This window comes from Plodia interpunctella, chromosome 7, assembly GCF_027563975.2.
Source record: "Plodia interpunctella isolate USDA-ARS_2022_Savannah chromosome 7, ilPloInte3.2, whole genome shotgun sequence".
NCBI lineage: Eukaryota > Metazoa > Arthropoda > Insecta > Lepidoptera > Pyralidae > Plodia > Plodia interpunctella.
In genome coordinates, this window is record NC_071300.1 from 2458580 (window position 1) to 2479422 (window position 20843).

A 20843-nucleotide genomic window follows, 5' to 3' on the forward strand; every position below is an offset into this window, starting at 1 on the left:
TAAAGAATATATTTTTTTCAATTAAACATTTGTAAAATTAACATTGTACCAGTACTTTACTTATTAATAAAACAGGATAATTAAATTGATTACTGTGTATGGTACAATTTAATAAGCACTAATGAGAGCCCGCGGCGGTGTTCAAAACGCTCGTGAAATTCACCCTCAACCGATTGAGTTAAATGTAATTAAGCCGTAAGTTGCCATTACCTTGCAAATAATTTTTGACTACCCGCTTTTATAAGCCATAGAAGTTTAAAACAACACCCGCACGAAACAGCAACTACAAAAGGCCGCAGGCATCAGAAAAACCAACCAAAACGTCAGTCGGCCTCAATCAGACCGTCCCCTGGGTCACAAAGTACGCAAAAGCGTAATACCAAGGGACACCTCGTGTATTCCCCTTGACTCCTACTCTTTGACCTCATCTACTATAAGTAAGACGAACAATCTTTTTCATTTGATTTAAAAGGTAGATATATTGGTTTTTATATGACCATTGTAAGAGCTATTTTCAGGTTACTTATCTAGAATTGTGTCGTCTATTCTTATTTTTTTATATTAGGAAGTAATATTAAATTTATTAAATTGATATTAGTGATAGCATAGTGTAGTTGTAATAGTATAATTGCCACCTTTATTTTGTATATTTATTGCATTAGCCGTTACCCTACTTTTGCTTGTACAATAAATAAAGGCTGTGTTATTTCTATCTAATAGAGTTGGAATAATGCGCTGTTTAGGCAACACCGTCTGAGATCTATTTCAGGAGAAGCGAGAAAAGTGAGAAGTGAAGCATTTATTTAAAAGAAACAGTAAATCGGCATTTTACATGCGCTATTTTAATAATAATAATAGATTGGCTACATATTATTTTATTTTATGCCTTAATAAGGCAAATAAAAGAAAATATGTGATATATTTGATAAACTATCTCATATTTACATTATCTTCCACATATTTTTTATTAGCTAGTGGGGAGCAATGACGGGGTGACAACAGGAACACACAAGGGACGTCGCTCGCCCTCTATGAAGGGTCGATAGTTCCATTTCACGGTGCGGTGGCCAGCATATGCGGGCATGTATTGTTTTATTTATAAATCCCAAGAACCGCATATTTATCTCTCTTTGATGTGGACAGTGTGGACACACGAATGTAACAAGATTGCAGATCGGAGGAGTGAACGAGTCTATTTAGGAGCTTTTAAGATTATTAAGGGGATGCTTGTGAAAAGTCAATATAACAAAAAATTTGATGTGAATGTAAATGTTTGCACGTAAAATCTACTGGACAGATTACGTCGAATTTTGGTTCACATGGGAATGCTGATGATAGCAATCGCATTCTTCAAGGCCATTATATGGAATGTAATACAGACAACTACCAGAGCAAATTCTAGTAGTTTTGACCAGCAGTGGAGCAAAACCAAAAAACAATTATTTGTCATGACAAGTAAAACTAATTCGAAATTTAAAAGTGATAGCATAAAAAAAACTACAGTAGTTTCTATAGCATATAAATTGCGTGATCGTATTGATCAATCATGCAGGCGCTATCGCGAAGCAATCACAGTAATTTCGATGAATAACATGAATATTTTATACAATAAATTACGTCCAAAATGCAATATAAATCTGATAATACATTGTTGACTGGGAATTAAGGAAACAAGTTTATTGAAGTGGTACAAACCTATATACAAATTTAGTGTTATTTTTATTATTATGCTAACTTTAGAGTCCACTCCCGTAAAAATTGCTGAATAAGGCAAACAGTAAGTGGGTTATTTGTGTTAAATAGAAAATCGATATAATATCGCACCGTTATAGAACAACACAAAATTCTTACTTGTCGGTTGTATTTGAATTGTGAACGGATAACTAAAAAAAATATTTAATTTTTTATTTCATTATAAAAACATTAACTCGTCAAGAAGAACAGGTAGACCAGTATTTTCCCAATTTCTGTCCTAGTCCAAAAACAGCGACATAACAGCAAAGAAACAGAACAAAAGTTGCAAATACAACTTTTCCCGGTGCGGGCAAATATTTGTACTTGGGATTGTAGATGTTTGCCTGCGGTTCTAGGTGTGTGTTCGTTTCTGTATTTATATCCATCGAATCCGCGACACAGGTGTGAGCCGATGACTGTTGTCAATTTATTTATTTTTATTTAATTGGTGCAATATGCTGACTAATCTCATCTTGGATCTCAACTGGACTTACCTACGTTTAGTTTGGATGACAATGCAGTATGGTAAAAAAAAACCTGCGTCATTAATGTTATTTTTGTAAAAAACTTAATTTCATAACAATATATACGTACAAATCGAAATTATTCGTAAATTTATAGACCATTTATGATCATGATCGTAATAATAAAAAACGATAACCTTGTTCGGGAAATTACTTTCCTTGCCCTTCCTTAAGGGTTCAGCTAGATTGTCCAAAATAAATATAATAGCCAATAAATGAATAAAAATATGACGTTTCGAGATTATAGGACCCTAGGAGAATGGTATACAAGGAGGTATTTGGATAAAACGGACCTCTTATATTTTTAATTTTAGTGGGTTTGACCTTAATCTAGACAGATGAAAAGCAAAGATGTGGTCTAGTATGTTCAAAAATGCATAATTTACTCTTACTAAAATTAATAGGCTTCGAGAAAATATCGACGCATAAATTTGTTTCAAAATGCGCTTTCAGACATGTGCCCGGTCACAAGACACCTCTGCAAACGAGGTCGAATAATGTCACGTATCTCAATCGCACCTTGCACAATAATACGTATCATTTAATTTGCCCCAGGTGTGTCCTAATGGTCGCCATGACGGGGGGTCCAATTCACATCACGTTTGTCGACCACTTGACAGAAGGTATAAAAGTATAGTACCCTAATCTCGACGGGGTTGGACCCGGGTACTTGACAAGCGAAGCCATCCGATTCGTTTTAAGGTGCCTTAATAATTTGAGAACTAGAAATACTGAAAACATCTGTTAATTACGGTTCAATATTTCAAAACTAGCTAATAAGGACAAATATTTAATTTGGTGACTAATCGAAGGTAATTATATCATTAGAAACACAAATGAAAAAAATACTGTAATATTGACAATGGTCTCAAAGATATGACAAAATAAAATCACATCATCCTTTTTTATACTCGTCCAAACGCATGCAACTAAATGATACCCTAACGTGACGTCACGATTGAGTAATATCTTTGCAAATAAAAATCTGTGTTTGTTTAACAGATTTATTTATTTATTGCCTTAATTATGGTGTTTATGATGATAATTTCTTAATAAGATTTTTTTTACAAAATTGAGTTATTTGCGATGTTTAAGTTTATTTTTATAATTTTATCCAATCCTAAAAATATAATGACTTACCTATTTTGGCGTGGGTGCACGTGAAGGAGATGACACAGATTAGTGTCAGGACCAGATTTGCAATCTCCATGTTGTTCACAACACTAAGTCACTCGCATTGTCACTGGAATTGCCCATTGGTTATCTAGAAAGAGAGAATAACTGTTAATTTCGAATTGAATATTGAACGAAATATTTGTTAACGACCGATGTTTAATAATATTAATTAATTTATTCGGACGTAGTCCATTTTGATCAGTGAGTTCAACGAGAATAAATATTGCTTAGTTTAGTACTACATAATCTTAATAACACATACATTAAAAAAAAATGTATCCACAAAGGTGAGGTAATAAACTAAACAAACACACAGAATTATGTTTGTTTAAACACGTCAAAGATAAGGATGACATAGGTCACAATAGATACCCAGGTAGAATTAAAGTGGGTTGCACCAGTAAACTTTGACGCTAACTTTAACCAGCACATAAAAACGCAAACTGCGCCATTCTGTCTAAACGTCAGCCTCGCGCTGGTTAAAGTCAACGTTATAATTGGACTGGTGAATCTCACACTTTGAATACAACATTTTCCTTATTTCGACTGACACATTTCGTACATATTACGTATTTCGAGAGCGAATTTGTGAGTCTTAACGATGCTCCCGCCATCTGGCGAGACATCTGAGCGGCTAAGATTGTCTCACGGCATTTAACAACTGTTACATTTGATTTAGTCACATAATTTAAAATTATAAAGCCTATGTATGGTTAGGGTTCTTTCCATCCCTTTGTTTTTAGTGTCTCATTGTTTTAAAAAAAACACCTACAACTAGATCCCGTCCCGGCTTTGCTAGAGTAAAGCCATAGGTAATAAACTATACACTTTTCCCTGTATATATATCACCACCAATTCCCGTCCGGTAGTTTTTGAGTTTATCGCGTACAGACACAGGCAAGCGCGACGTGACTTATTTCTTTAATATAAACAAAGATTTTGTAGAATTTTTCAGTGCAATTTTAAGTGCGTCGTTGCGTAACCTCAAAATCTAATAACAAAGATTCGATAAAGCATAAGTAAAGTGAATTTAGAAATTCACTTCTATATATCATTATTAATATAAATTCAGTAGGTACTTGTTGTTGGCCATAAAAATAACATAATTAAGTCACTTCTATAGCATTATTACCTAGTCCAAATTCAGTACGTGTGATCCGGCACATTTTCCCGCCCGTCAAACTACGTCATACGTCATTTCCTGCGTGTCTTGTCACGAACTCTAAATGCGTGCGTGCGTTATTTCCTCGCAGTGACATTTTAGCTGCCGTCAACCCTTTTTCGACGATTCTCTGATTTGTCGCTATCGTAAATGGAGTGATAATTTGGGTGGGGTATCTTTATTCTATTATTTTTTTATTATTAGACACGCATGCGTATACATCACGCAGCGTTCTATGGTTTAGACTTTATAAATTAAGTCCACTGATATTATTTGTTTTAATTAAGTTTTTCAACAACAATGATATGTACATTGTTCACGTCTATCCACTTCTCAAGTCTATTTTTTAACAAGCGAGCGAAGGGAGCGAGGTCTACAAATCAACTTGGGGCAAAAATATATTTTTTGTATGTGTGTACGTTTGTAACGCGATAACTTTCGAACCGTTGGTCTGATTTTGATGAAAATTGAAAGGTATTTAGAATCTGCCAATATAATGTTTAAGTTAGAAAGATACATTGTCCAAGATTGCTATAGGCTATATTTTATCTCAAAATTCCCACGGGAGCGAAGCCCTGGGAAACATCTAATTTAATTTATACATACAGTTTTCACAGATGTATATCGGATAGTCTAACTTAAAATCTGGTATAGGTTCCACCGCGTTACGTAGCTTAGTACCAGAGATATTGAAAAGAATAAATTATTAGCTGTCGATGCCAGCAAAGCTAGTTTCATATGAGGAGGGAAAAAGATATGATACCACTCATCCCTTCTTCTTCTTGTAGTGCCTCTCCATTACTGGAGGTTGGCCGTCAGTTAATATTCATCGCGGAATAAGTAAATACTACTTCTATGGATGTGGGCGAAATCACGGTCTAAAACTGGTTCCGAACAAACAGACAATCCTGTTAAATCGTTCCTAAAATATCTGCAGCTAACTGAACAATAAATAGCAGCACAATATTCATAAAAAGGGCCGGTCTATATGACTTCCATTTGGCGGGAAATAGCTAAATCGCAGCCAAGCCCACCGCAAACAAAGATGGCTGATATAAAAGATAGCGCTGTGACAAAGTAAACGTGGACTGGACAGTGTTACTGGGCGTCCTAGGTGAGCGGCTGAATGCTGCACATGATGCGACGCTGTGCGTGAATGAGTTGTGGCAACGATAATGGCCACAAGTAATAGAATTGGATCTTTTGGTACGTAGGCAAAATCGGAACTAGGTATTGATTAGCAAACTTATGTAAGCCGCTTATGTAGCGCATCGCTGCTGTTAAATTTACAAAATTATTTCAAAAACTTTTGAAAGTTTCCAAATTTCAAGTAAAGTATTAAACAAATTTAAAAATAACTTTACATCAAGATGTACCTTTTTCTGTCAGTCAAGTGCTCAAAGACCCTTGTTGTACTGGATATTGGTTGCCGTTAACTCATCGCTCTGCGTGCGTTCTGCCTTGTCGCGTTTGTCGCTCATCTAGGTCGTCGGGTTACAAACGATGCAGTGGATGTAAGCAAGGGGAAATGCTGTCGTTACAACATGACATGAACTATACGCCATGTCATAAGCTGCGCCATATTGTTTTAAAGTATGTAACCATACGAGCGCTTTTTACTTTTCTTGTTGGAAGATCGCGTCGTACCCTTAGTCGGAGGCTAAACATACATTACATATAGATACAAGTATTACTAAATTATCACTTGCAATTTCATTAAATGCACTACATACATGTTTTTTTCATTTATTCGGAACAACAAACAATTTTACATTAATTTGAAATATATAATGTAAAACAATTTGCGGAGGGCGAAGTGCGGGTTTGTACTCGTATTTGTGCGGCGGAGTCGCCGACTATAGGCGGAGTTGCCGACTATAGTTAGATTCTTGCTTCAAATATCCTTCAGATATGTCAAGTCTTCATATTTTAGTTTCACACTAACTTTCGTCCACTTCAGGCGAGAGCAGTTATTTTCCGGGATGAAAGATACTCTATGTCCTTCTCCATACTGCTAACTACTGCAAAATTTCAAGAAGATTGGCTAAGCCGATTAAGCGTGAAGAGGTACAAACAAACAAACTGACTTTCACATTTATAATATTGTTGGGATGGGATAAAAATATAACAAGTTTTCCTTTGAATTCTCTTGTTTTCCAGAAATGCTTCAATGTGTACGGCAAAGGTAGGTTTATTTGTATATGTGCTTTGTATCTTATGACCACAATAGGTAATGGTATTATGAGAAAGCTTTGTGGGCTTAGTAAGTACCTTTTGTTTAGCACTTTTCGTCTTATACGTGTCGTATTTTGCCTAGATTCTTGTCCTCCACAACTTGTAATAACTATTTACTTAAATTGTGACCATCTGTGTTGAGTCCATAGTAATATTTAACTAGATATACAATGTTATTGTCTTTTTTACTGTGGACTTGTTTGTGGTCCATGTTAATAAATAAAAATAAAAATAAATAGTTTTTCTTTCAACACAAGTCTGCTCGATTTATAAAGCAATAATATGAGTGGGTTGAAAAATATTGTATGATGCATACGTGCATTAATACATATTCGGCTATTATCGAAAATATCGTCTCAGAATATAACAAACATTTGAACTCATTTATAGGCTTCTATTATGACTGCGTAAAGAAAATAGGACTGTATTTTTTTATTATTTTCTTTTTGTTCTCGTGTGTATTTATGGAAAATATTGATGGCAAATATAGAAGATTGTTTATAGAACTGTTTTGTGTACACAACTCCGTCCCACTTAGATTACTCCGGGTCGTAATGAGCGTTAAAACACAAAAATTGTTATAATTATTTCTTATTGTTATTACTAGTACGTTAAATTAATTTAGTTGATATGTTTACATTAGTAAGAAAATCTTTTAAAATGCAAGGAAACTTATTCAAATGTATGATTTTGAAGCATTAATATAATGAATTTCGGTATGATGAAGCTACTTATGGACACGAAAGAGCGAACAGTTGAAAATTATTGTGTAAAGTTGTAATTCTGATCAGTTCCTATAACGTATATAACTACCTGAAAATAACCCCCACTCAGCAGGTCACCAGTGTTAGCAATAACACACTCGATAAAAACAAAGTCGATTTAATTGGAACATAATACGAATGTACCGTCTAAAGTTTTCATAAAGATGTTATGAAATTGAAACATAATCCTAATTTAAATTTCAACTCACCATTTCCAAGAGCCATGGGACTACACCCGGTTATTATATTTTTCCTTTTACTCTTCCGTGGTAGGTAATTCGTGAAAGCTTTTAGTAAACTTTAATTTTAGTGGGAAACATTTGAAAGCTCTTTCGGTTTGACATCCTTTTTTTGCTTTTGAAAATAAAACTGAATTAGTTTTGTGCGGTTTTGTACAAATATCCCGTACTTCATCAGGTAAGTACTTAATTAAAAGATAGACCCGAAAATCTGAACACGTGTAATGATAATTTATTTCAATAATAAGAAGTATTTGTCACTATGGTCCTTATTAAAACTCGAAATGAAAAATAATATGTGTAGGTATTGTATACATAGTCTACTATGTGTGGTGCTGCTCCTCACAGCTCCACACATAGTAGACTATGTTTGACTGAATCCGCTTAAAATTTCAACAAAATCGGCCTTGCGTTTTAGCTGTGAAATCATGACAGACAGACTTTCACATTTATAGTTTAGGTATGGATACAAGACAGATATAAATGTACACAGATATTTAACGAGATTGTACAAATAGAGAAATTCAAACCTGTAAAATAGGAGTATGGTATTCGTTATTTACTTTTGTAAATCTATACAATTATTATAATGTAAGGTATTATTAGAGGTAAGCGTTTGTGAGTTTCTTTGTTTGAGGCGTGTAATCTCTGAAACTAATGAACCAATTTCTAAAATTCGTTCATCATTATAAGGTGTAGGTACATTGTCCAAGATTTCTATTTTATCTCAAAATTCTCACGGGAGCGAAACCCGGGGCAACATCTAGTCATAATTAAAGGTGCAAATAATAACAAAATTTAATATATTCATATACATTAACCCTAAAAGCAAAAAATGAGTCAACTCTTCCTGTTTATTAGTCGCGTAAAAAGCCATCCTCGTAATAAAAGTCGGCTGAGACCTTGACGAATATGATGCATTACGAACATCAACCTTTTACGGCAGTCATCAGCTAGCTAGGTAATGATCGTGATAAACCCATCAACAGGAAAGGTAGACCGATCAATACTAATGTCAATACAATACAATAATACTTCATTGCAAAAAATAGTTATATAATATACATAAGTATAAAATATATTATTATCACACACATCATGATATCAAGATTTAAATACGCTGTGCAAAAGACGGCCTTATCGTAAGCAATTTCTTCCAGTAACCTTTTGACACTACCTGAAATATAATTCGATTTATCGGTTGTGTGGATTAGAATAAAAAATATGAGATAACTTAGTTCCTTAGTAACCTCATATGGTGTGTTCCTAGTTTAGGGCAAGGTAAATATCAGTCTTTTGTAGCAGTAATCTTCTGGGTAATGATCGTGTTAACCCCATCAGATATCCGAATGATAGACCGATCAATAACCGATCATATTGACCGAATTTATTTGAATTTGAATGGATTTTCAATGCAAGTGTGGATGTTTTTTCAGAGTTGACTTTATGTAAAGGTGCTTTGGTATTACGCGCTGTAAAATGAGCCGAGAAATTGATATTTTTTTAATCTGTGTGATCCGAAATTCAGATTGAAATAACATCTGTTTCTAGACAAATGTTTTTAAAGCCTTTTTTGCCCACAGCTAATAAAAATAATACACAGTAATAAACGAAGAAGTTAAAAAAGGTTGACATTGATTCATAGCTAAGAAAACTGTATCAGATATTTTTAAATCCTAATATCAATGATTACTTTTCCCGAATAGATAACATTACTTTTCAAACAAAGAAAACTAAATCAAAATTGGTACATCAGTTTCGGAGCTACAGACAAAGAGATAAACAAAACCGTCAAACTTGACAACAGGGAAGTAAGAAATAAGAAAGAAACTATTAATGAGTTTAACGCTAACAATATTTTCGTAACATTAGAAATGTTCCAAGTTTTAAAACATCCGCGACTGCCCACTAAAAGTTTTGATGGAACCCATCTATCTTCCAGAATTGTATCGATTCCCAAATGACACGGTTTCGGCATGTATAGATGACAGTGAAGTTTCCACTATTATTATAGAAGAAACACGGATTTAGTAAGTACTTCGTGGAGTGCCTACTAATTCTATGAGAAAAAACTAGAACATAATTATTTTCTTTAATGCACACATAATATCGTGTCAAGTTATCCTGCAGGGACCTTGTCAGATGTCTATAGATGAGCTGAATAAATTCTGATACCTAATAAAATAACTTTTTTATGTTATGTGTCCCACTGCTGGGCAAAGGCCATCCCTTTTGTATTCCATAAGTTTCTATCATGAGCTATGCCAATAGCGCTGAAACTTGTCTAGATCGACCCATAATAAAAATAGTAGTGATGAATAATATAACTAACACTCATACAATATAAATAAACAAATCTCATTAAAACCTATTGCTCCTTGATCAACGCACGTATAAATTAGAATGAGCATTAAATAGGACGCCAATTTTGCTAATTCGCCTCTCGCTAGGGTTGTCATAACTTCTAGTATCAAATTAAACGTTATAATCAATCGTGCCCTTCGTCAACTTGTACTATCAACTTATGCATGTAACCAACCTGTATAACTTGTGACTTGCAATAAAATCTAAATCTGAATCTCTTTCACTGCCAGAGATTCGTTAGTCTTCTTGATTTTTGGTAATTCTTTTTAAGCATTGAGTAGATATAATATTTTTTTTGTAGTAATTTTTAAGTTTTGAGTAGATATATTATTTTTTTTAAATCCTTACGTGGCTAATAAAATGCTTGACTTAAAATGTTCATTTAATAAAAAATGCATTCTGTTATCTGAAGTAAAGAAATTTTGAATTTGAAAATTTTAATTAGGACAGCGGCCGGCCGTAAAATTGTAATCGAAACTTTAAAAATTAAAGTTGTTTTTATGTTTTTTTTTTTCAAATCGTGACCCTTGCATTTACAGGACACATTCGTAACTATACGACTGAATAGTAAATTAGACAATTTATATATAGGGTTTTCATACGTTTCGTATTATTAGAAGTGACGCAGATTGGCAACCCTATCTCGCTAAAGCAATCCAACCATTGATCAATTATAGGGCCCGAGTTTTACTACTTTTGTGAGTAACCATTTTAATTTCAGCGGCCATTTCTGTTCGCTTTTATTCTCACAGCTAAAATCAGTGCTTTTTTATTTTTTCATTTACCTCCTCTTCTCCGTATTCATAATTAGCTAATTATGTTTAACAGAACTTATAGCAATGTCCTATTTCAATATTGTAAAAGGTTGAAAATTATTTGTATCGTGTTGCTTATTTATTTTTTATAATACTTTTGTTTTTATTCTTCTTCGTCCATCCCTTCTAACATTATTTGGGGTTAGGTAACTTTTAGAATGCCCTATTAATTTTTGATTTTCTTTTCAATTTGTGTATCTTGTGTTGTCTGTTACCTAACAATATTACCTAGCGGGATTGAACGAAAAGCTATCTATCCGGGACAGTGCTCTTGACCACTCTCGCTCGATAGCGCGGGTTCAATTCCAATTAAATTAAAAAATAAGTTAGAAAGCATTTGTGACATGTATAACAAATCCATTTAAATATTACCTTTATTTTAATTTAAGTATATTAAAAAAATTTAAAAAAATATGAATTAACTATAACTTTATATATGTAATTAAATAAAGTTAATCTTCTCTCAAAGAAGTAATTTACAAATTCCTTCCAGAAAATTAAGAAAACTTTTTAAAACCGCTTATTAAATGAAACCGTACCTATAACATTTTTTGATGCCTAAGAGCGGTATGTGTTTTTATCGTGCAGTTCAAACGAAACCACAATAAAGTCGTTCTTTTATCTAAATTAGACGATTTGTTCGAGAACGTCTTAGTAATCTCAAATTTGTATTATGATGTTCTCGTAGGCGTCATAACACACTACGACTTGCTACGAATTCTGTAGTAGAAACGCAGTTGTTGTAGACAGTTGCGATGTTTCGTAGCAATGTAATCATATTTAACTAAAATAGGCACATTAATATAATTTAGTCCCTATTTAAAACGGAATTTGGTAAGGAACAAGAAGATTATAGATATAGTATTCCTCAAGGCTGAGGGTCGTGGTCATAAGGTGGAATGAAACACGCACCACTACTCACTTGATATTAATAGGTTTGCCATTAGAGATCATCATACATTAAGTTTAATAAAACTGTTTTGTTGTATTTGTGGTTAGTGGGCAAAAAAGTATCAATATTACCTCTTACTAATAAATGCGAGATAATGAGGATGTATGTGTGTTTATATATGTTTGTTACTCTATCACGCAAAATCTACTGGGGCTACTACGGGTCGAATATAACAAGGGATAACAGAGTAGTATATATCCCGTGTCCACGGGAGCGATGCCGCGGGGCGCAGCTAGTAGTTCATAAAATACTGGTACTTTCTAGTTACAATAATAGGCGGTAGGAACTATATGTGAACATTCTCAATATCGAAACACTTTTATACTCCTAACTTTGGTCATTATGGCTCTTGAGCCGTTTATTATTATACCAATATTACTTGGACTTATCACGGTCCATTCAGCAGAAGTTTTAATCGAGTTTCAGTCCCAATACGTCAATGAGAGGAATTTGTACGAAAAAAAAAACGGGTTGCACTCGGGGAGTGCCGGCAGAAGTTAAAACTTGAATAATAACATTTTGCATTTTTACGCCTTACGAATTTTCGATCAGGTCACGTGACGAAAAGTGCATAAGGCCGCTAAAGAATATTTCACTTCAATAAAACATACATTCAGAAAAAATGGGGATTGTATCGTAATTAAAATGAGAAGCAATTAACTTTATTGAGAGAGCCAGGGTTTCCCTGCAACAGTCAGGTCATTCGTCCACCTGATCGGTGGGTGTTCTACTCTTCGCTTCCCAGATCGTGGTTATCAATCGAGACCCCCTTCGCCTAGTCCAGGTTCATCGCTCTATGTACTCTTGAAGACATATATCCTAACTAATATTATAAATGTGAAAGTAAGTTTGTTTGTTTGTTACCTCTTCACGCTCTTACGTCAAACAATCTTCTTGAAATTTTGCATACATGTAGTTTGAAGTATGGAGAAGGACATACGATATTTTTCATCCCTTACGGTACCTTTCATCAATTTACTGTTTCCATGGTATGCTCACACGGTCATAAGCTAGTCGTGGTATAGGTAAATAATTCAACTTCTTTAATATTTGGTCAAATTGTAGGTCAAAGCAATTTATATACGTGGAAAAACATCGTTTGCTGTCGTAATATAACCAATTCCATATTCCTTCATAAGACATTGTTAATTAATGTGTGTTAGATTCCCGGTCAAATATTTTATTGACCTTATTTATGGGCAGCTTTTCATGTGATTGATTTTATAATTAAATTCACATAAGTAGTATGATCGTCTAAATGTAGGAAAATATATTTGACTAGTCTCGATCTGGGAATTTTATGTGGGAAATTTTGGGATAAAAATTACCTATACGACATCATTGATAATTGATGATAGGAAATGTCTTTATATTTAATGTTTTTATTTGCGAAAACCTGATTTCATATCATATACAATGTGGTATTAAAAGAAAATTACTTAATCCTACATGTCCCAGATTTAACTCTACTCAAGTAGATGAAAAATATTGTCTGATTGTCTAATATTTCGACAATTCTCTTAATATTATTTTATTTTTAAACGGCAAATAACAACGTTTTATACTAAAAATAGGCCAATATGCACACTCTGATAGTTCGGCCATCCCCGTGCGGATATTATAAAAGGAAATAAATGTCAACAAACTGTATATATTTTTAGGTTATTAAATCACTGACTCATAAAATCGCAGGCTCTGCACTATCTTTTCACTTTATAATCTACTAACTATTGCCCGTGGCTCCGTCTACAGTAAAAAGTATCTTGTGAGGTTTTCATACAAACTCACTTTTTTCTTAAAAGAGATTTTTATTAATCATATTCTTTGGTATTTCTGTACCAAATATCATCAAATGTAGTCTAGCGGTTTCGGCGTAAAATTGTAAAAGACAGACTTCCTCATTTCTAATATTAAGTATGAAAATATCTTTTTCCTCATCACCGCTTGTCGCTTTGCTTTCATGCCAAAGCTCCGAAAGAAACCAGGAAATAATGTCTTAGGGAGTTGTAATGTGGAAAAGTAAAAAATAGCTACAAGATTTTTAAGATTGTGATATTTACAACCTATTTGACGTCAACTTTCCTCGGGTATGCTATTGTTACCTGTCAGCTGCCTAAGCAATGTGTCCCTTAGTCGCCTCGTACGACATCCACGAGAGGAATATGGAGTGGTCCTATTTTAGGGAGGAACCACACACCAACAACTTTGTAGTATTAAGTATGGAAGTATTATGGATATGAAACTTCGCCCGCGGCAAAAAATATTGTATGAAAACATTTTTTTTCAATAGATAGGTATTCATGTTTGTTCAACAAATATTTATGTTAGAAAAATATTTTTCTACAAATATTTCTATTTAATAAATTGGTTTTCTATTCAATAAATATATTTGATATATGCTGAAAGTTGAACTTTCGTCGAAAGACGAGAATTGAACATTTCAAATGTGTAATTACACGGTTCATGAGATACAGCCTAGCCTGGTGACAACCAAAAAGACAGATGATCGAACAGCAATCTTAGTAACAGGACTCAGTTTTACGCTTTAGGTACGGAACCCTGAAAAACACTACAATTAATACAACATGTAGGGAATGCCTCCCGAAAAAACTTTTTATATGAAATTACCATGTTGTGATGTAATTTGGCTAGTAAACATTTTTTTAATGGTTGAATATTTAAATGGTTAACGTAATGAGACATGTCACGTCTGTTAACATTCAATTGCTATTTATTATCTGTAATTTACATTCTACATTACATATATCTATCTTATGTAGGCGACAAAGGGATGTCCTTACTTTAATTCTTCACGATTTTGATTTTTGATTTGTATGTTTCATTGAAAGATGGTTCAATCGTTTTGGAGAAACGTTTGGTGTAGGTTCATAACTTTACTTGTTTGTTTTATATATAATACTTTATAATCGATAATTAAATAAATTTAAACCTATAAAAAATACTATATTAAAAGGAAAAAATGGTTTCGTCTAATCGTACAAGTATTTGTATAGTATCAAAATGTTGACAAAAATCTAAGTTTACTTATTTATTTATTTTAATATATGTAAGAATGAAATTTTTACGATGTAACTCATATACATCACGACAAATTTTAAAACTTAACACAATCATAATCCAGCTCTAGAAAACTCAAGTACTGACCTGATTAGTCCTATAACCGGGTTTGAACTATAATGGCACTCATGTCCCATCAACAGTTTGACACTCAAGCTTCACTGGATCACTAACACTGAACGATCGCGTAAATATCTCGTGTCGGCCGCACGTCCGGCCCCTTCGGCGGTCGGCAACAAACTGCGCTTTCTCCCCCGACGTTCCAAGTTTGAACCGTTCGGGAAAACTCGTGGAAACTCGCTGCAACGAACGTATTTTGCGTATACTTGTTCGGGAATTTATGCGTATGCCCTTTGGCGAATTCCAGTATCTTAACTTGAATATCGAATTTCCAAATCTTCAAGGTTTAACTATAATGGCTTGTTAGGAACGACATATTTCCCGAGTAAATTGACTTCGATTTTTCAGGAATTAGGTCAATATTAATAGATGTTTTGACAAAAAAATCTTTTTACCTTTTTTTCTACCTCTTCAGTCGCTTTATTGAACTCGAATACAAGTTGTCATCACCAAATAATTATTTGTATAAATGTTTGTTTGTTTCTCATCCTCGCGTGTTCCTGGTTCCATTCTGAGCTGTGACACCGTAAAGCCAGACTTCCACATGACAGATTTGCACATTTTTAGCTTTACCTTCACAGACAGTTTTTCACGTCAGATTCATGCTATTGATGAAAAAGTATGAATGAATTATTCTTTATACTTTTTAAATTTTTTCTCAAAATGGTACAGACTACTAGTATATTCTTGTAGTTGTTCTAGATGAGATCGAATGTGGACTCGCGCCCCGATATGGAGGCACTAGGTACATGCATACTGCTTAACCTGAGAGCCTAAATGGACAAGGTTCTTATTAACTAAATAACATTAATTTATATGTATTTTATAAATAACATAAATTTTATTAATAACTAATTGAATGCAAATCTAAAGTAAACATTTATCTTTGTGAAGTTTAAATCAACTTGCAGCACAGTTAAAAGTGTACATATAGTGTGTATGTGTGTTTATTCCGGGCAGTTTCTCGTGAACGATAGTTGGTGTCCGCAAGCCATTAGTTACAGACCGTGCTATCATCCAGTTTTCAGCTTTCGGAACCTCCTTGAAGTAATTTTATGCATTGCCTGCTTGCCAGTCACATGTTTATGTGCTAGCTATTGCCCGGAGCTCCGTCCACTAATGTTGCCGCTCGATATATAGTCAACTAACGACAGACAATTTGATTAGTTTGAGAAAAATATTAGGTTTGAGAAAAATATTAGGTTTGAGAAAAATATTAGGTTTGAGAAAAATATTAGGTTTGAGAAAAATATTAGGTTTGAGAAAAATATTAGGTTTGAGAAAAATATTAGGTTTGAGAAAAATAGTAGGTTTGAGAAAAATATTAGGTTTGAGAAAAATATTAGGTTTGAGAAAAATAGTAGGTTTGAGAAAAATATTAGGTTTGAGAAAAATATTAGGTTTGAGAAAAATATTAGGTTTGAGAAAAATATTAGGTTTGAGAAAAATATTAGGTTTGAGAAAAATAGTAGATACTACCAATTATTTTTCTCAAACTAATCAAATTGTCTGTCGTTACAATATTACTTGTAAAAATATCTACTGAACGGATTGTTATGGTATTCGGTACGCGGGTAGAATATAACCTGATATAACACATTTTTATGCCGAAATTCCCAAGGGAGCGAAATCCCCAAAGCGCAGCTAGTAATAAATAAAGAGCTAATAGAGGTATAACAAAAATAACATCTCATTATAAATGGTTATATTTTATAATTGGTTGAAAATTAATATTTTAAAAATACAATTATAACAAAAGCTCCGCCTTATGTTTGCTGAAACATAAAACGTGTTTAACCTCTTCTTTGTTATATAACCAGGAAATGTTATAGTAAATTATTTTTAAAATCTATCTGGCATTATACCCTCCGCACAAATGAATAGCTTGCTTTGTTAACAAAAGGAGTTCAGAACGTCTGCAGAAGGTTTAAAATATATTTTAAAAATTGTTGATTTAAATATGTGATTGTATTTATCTTTCGAATATATGGTGTTCAAAGAAATGAACAGTCGCCGATATAGTATTCCGGCTTTTCGGTGTAGTGGCACATAGGTAAAATCATTTGTTCATTCCTTCCCAGGCACTTTTTCACGTCACATTCTAAATTAAATGCTATTTACCAAAGCTACAAACTACTAGCATTTCGGAACGACCACTGCTGAGAAGAAATGCCGAAAGAAACTCATTCATACAGTGTTGGTCCTCATATCATGACAGAAGGGCTTACCATTTTCAAATATAAATTTATTTTATCACCAATAACCATTTGTAATAAAAACTTGAAATCCAAATTGTGGACTTAACTTTTTATGTTATTCCATACATTTATTTATAATTCAATACCAATAGTAACAAGCCTCATATTTTGTATACCATCAATTGGTAACAAACCTCCTATCTTGAATACTATGGCAACAAATATCATATTTTGTAACAAACATTATCTTAAATGTCAACACATTTAATACGCTTGTATTAAATGTATATAGGTAAATACATTCAGGTAGTATGTATTGTTTCATTGCACTAAAATAATTATATTATCTTATTTCCATAGCTATAATTAATGTACATATTATTGTGTGCTAAGTATAATCACATCCAAATGTTGTGTCCTTATTCACTATGTTCGCTGGTCTCACTAGAGGACTGATCATGCGGTCTTTGAAAGTTTAATCACGGCTTTATTTTATCTATAGCTACAACAGCAGAATAACGTCTGTTTCCCTTCCGTGTCAAAGGAGTATCTTCGATTTCGTAGCGGTCATAATCGTATATTTTAATTATCCTGTAGGAACAACCCTGATATTTTGGAATGAGTTTCTTACTTTGGCCAGTTGCAGAAACCTGTCTTTCGACACTAACCAAGTCCCCCAAATTATATTTTATAGGTCGGCAACGTTTTTTGTCGTATGTAGATTGTTGCAGTTTTTGGTTAATTTATTTGCCATGAAATTTATGTATAATTTTTTATCAGTAATATAACGATGTAAGTACATAGTCAAAAGGTATACTGAAACATGTTATGCTTGTGATCGAGTGCTGATGAAAGGAAATATATATATATATATTGGTCAAACGGTTATTCAACATTATGGTAGTTTGGAAATGGTTTTCGTTAATATGACTTTCTATGAACAGTTCTAATCCTAATAGAAATAGAGGCCATAGAAAATGCATCGCAACGTATTATAATAGTTATTGCCTGAGGTTTCACCCGCGTGAATTTAGCTAGGTGCAAATATTTTTTTGTTTTTTTTTTACTACTGATACTTTCTTCCGCATATTTTTTTTGATGATAAGCGGTCACCGCAGCGTATAATATTATATATTATGTATATTTATACTAATTATCATTATTTATTTTTCTGTTCATAAACGTGCGTAATCCATACTAATACTATAAATGCGAAAGTCTGTCTGTCTGTTCTGTTTTCACGGCTGAACCGTTAGATCGATGTTGTTGAAATTTGGTATGCATGTTGTTAAAGACCCACGCTCAAACATAGGCGAATCCGCGAGTAAACGCTAGTTATTTACATTTAAAAAATGGTGATGGAGACATCCAAAAGCAATTTAAACACCCCAAAATCGCTAAGGCAATCGACGAGACAACAAGATAAATGGCGGACTTTAGAATTGAAAAAACGAAGTAAACAAAACCAAAGGCGTTCCAACGTTTTCCAATACAATTTAGAATAAAGGTGAGTTGCACCAGTAAACTTTGACGTTGACTTTAACCAATGCGCCACTGACGTTTAGACAAAATGGCGTACTTTGCGTTTTTTTGCGCAAGTTAAAGGGTGAGTTGCACAGTCAAATTTGACGTTTACGCTAAACATACAGTAAACGTCAAAGTACTTCGCGTTAACATCAAAGTTGATGATGCAACCCGTCCCAAGACTCTAAAAGTAACAAGATTAGGCAGTACCTTGTATTGTGCAATTTATTACTTTAAATCGGCGCCGTTTGGGAACGATTTGATTTTGAAATATTGCCTGTAACCGTGCCGTTTGGGGAAATAGACTACAGCACGCAATGGTTTCGACATTGAGCTGATATTTTTTATAGATTAACAATCATTGTATCCTAATATTAACTAATTAAATTCTTGCGTTCGCTAATAACTTATTAATATCAATATATTTCGGGTTGTAAACAAAATATCGCGATAAACCATATACCAGATTTTAAGTTAGACCCTCTATTACAAATATGGAAACTAATTCAAATTCTATCCACTAGTTTTTGACAGACAAGATTTTTTAAAATTGTTTTTGTTTATTAATCCCATGAAGACGGGGTCTTTATTTGAATATTTATCTTTAATATCTTTTATGTTTAAACATACACACTTACAATTTTAATATAATTTGATGAATAAAACAGTTTAAAATGTAGTTATCGTAAAATATTACATCTATTAGTAAAGTTTAGTCTATGCTGTCGACATGAAATGGTCTCAATTTTACCGATTATTGGGATTGAATCAAAGAGTAGGTATGTCTATTTGTCATGCTTTTAGCTAAAGCCTTCATTATATTTTGTAAATTGTTGTTGTTATAGAATGGAATAGTTAATTCATTTGCAATATTTGATTTCATAAGATTTTGAAAGATAAATTTTAGGTAATACTTACGTATATTTCTAATTAAAAAGTTTAATTCAATGTGTGTGAATCTACAATCTTTCATGTTTGCAGATCGCATAAAACTTAACTTAAATTTAAAAAGTTTGTGTTTTTTATTTAGCATACATCTATGGCAAAATAACGAATCTCTTTTTATTTTCAAACAATATTTTTTTTTAAATTAAAATATAGCTAAGGTTTTCTGATTACCGCAATTTTTATGATGAGAGGCAAACTAAAAAAAAATTATGTGGCAAATAAAGTGAATGAAGAAATATATTATAGAAGAAAAGAAAAATTTAATAATTTACTGGATTTCAATGAGGAATCTTTTGCCCGTGACTGCCCATGTGAAAGTCCATTGTTCTTTTTATATTATAAAGAAATTTATACTCTCTTTTGTCACTAAGTATTCTTTGTGAATTTTCAAAGAAACCTTCTCTGCTGATGTAAGTTAAAATGTTAAAATGGACCGCTGGAGAGAATTTCAAGAACTATACGATAAAAGAGCATCGTTTATGACCAGTTTTTACTAGAATAATATTGTTCCTCTACTATTATACTTTTATATTCTTTTAATTCCTCGTAAATCTGTGCGGGAGACAGAGGACAGACAGTTTGCCCAGGCAGTGGGACACGTCAACTAAAGGTTTAAAAAAATCGTAACGTTTCAGCAGATTCAAATTGATATTTTATGACTTCAAGTCGGTTAAAAATATAATTAAAAATGCATTGTTGATCCATGGAGTACGATTGTTGTAACCTCTGCTATATGTAGTAGCCATATTTCACTCCTACATAAGTAGAGGACTTGTAATGTTAAGCTTAGATATAGGTTTAACAGGATTTACTAGGCCCCGCGCTTTTCAATATGATATCTATAGCGAGTGTATTAAAATTCGAAATTGAAGAACTCGTTCCTTGCTAATGAGTGCGTGAAAATTTGTGCAGCACTTTATAACTTCCAGTAATTATTTTGTTACAGATACTTTTTACAGTATTTATTTTGTAACAATAAAAAAGCATTGCGCATGTCAAAGTGTCAAAAA

General features: G+C 33.1%; 1 protein-coding gene across 2 annotated transcripts in view; it reads right to left on the reverse strand.

Annotated features, from left to right (window-relative positions):
• The window catches only part of LOC128671462 (cyclic GMP-AMP phosphodiesterase SMPDL3A-like), a 40427-nt gene extending 25158 nt beyond the window's left edge, over positions 1–15269 (reverse strand). Inside the window, exons 1-2 of one of the 2 annotated variants that reach the window (XM_053747917.1) lie at positions 15131–15269; positions 3399–3522 (exon numbers count right to left, since the gene is read on the reverse strand). In XM_053747917.1, the coding sequence (XP_053603892.1) occupies positions 3399–3468 (70 nt within the window). In that variant the 5' untranslated portion in view covers positions 3469–3522; positions 15131–15269. Of the gene's footprint in view, positions 1–3398; positions 3523–15130 lie in introns of those variants that run through there. The other variant, XM_053747918.1, reaches the window with a different exon arrangement.
• Between the last annotated feature and the right edge of the window lie 5574 nt (positions 15270–20843).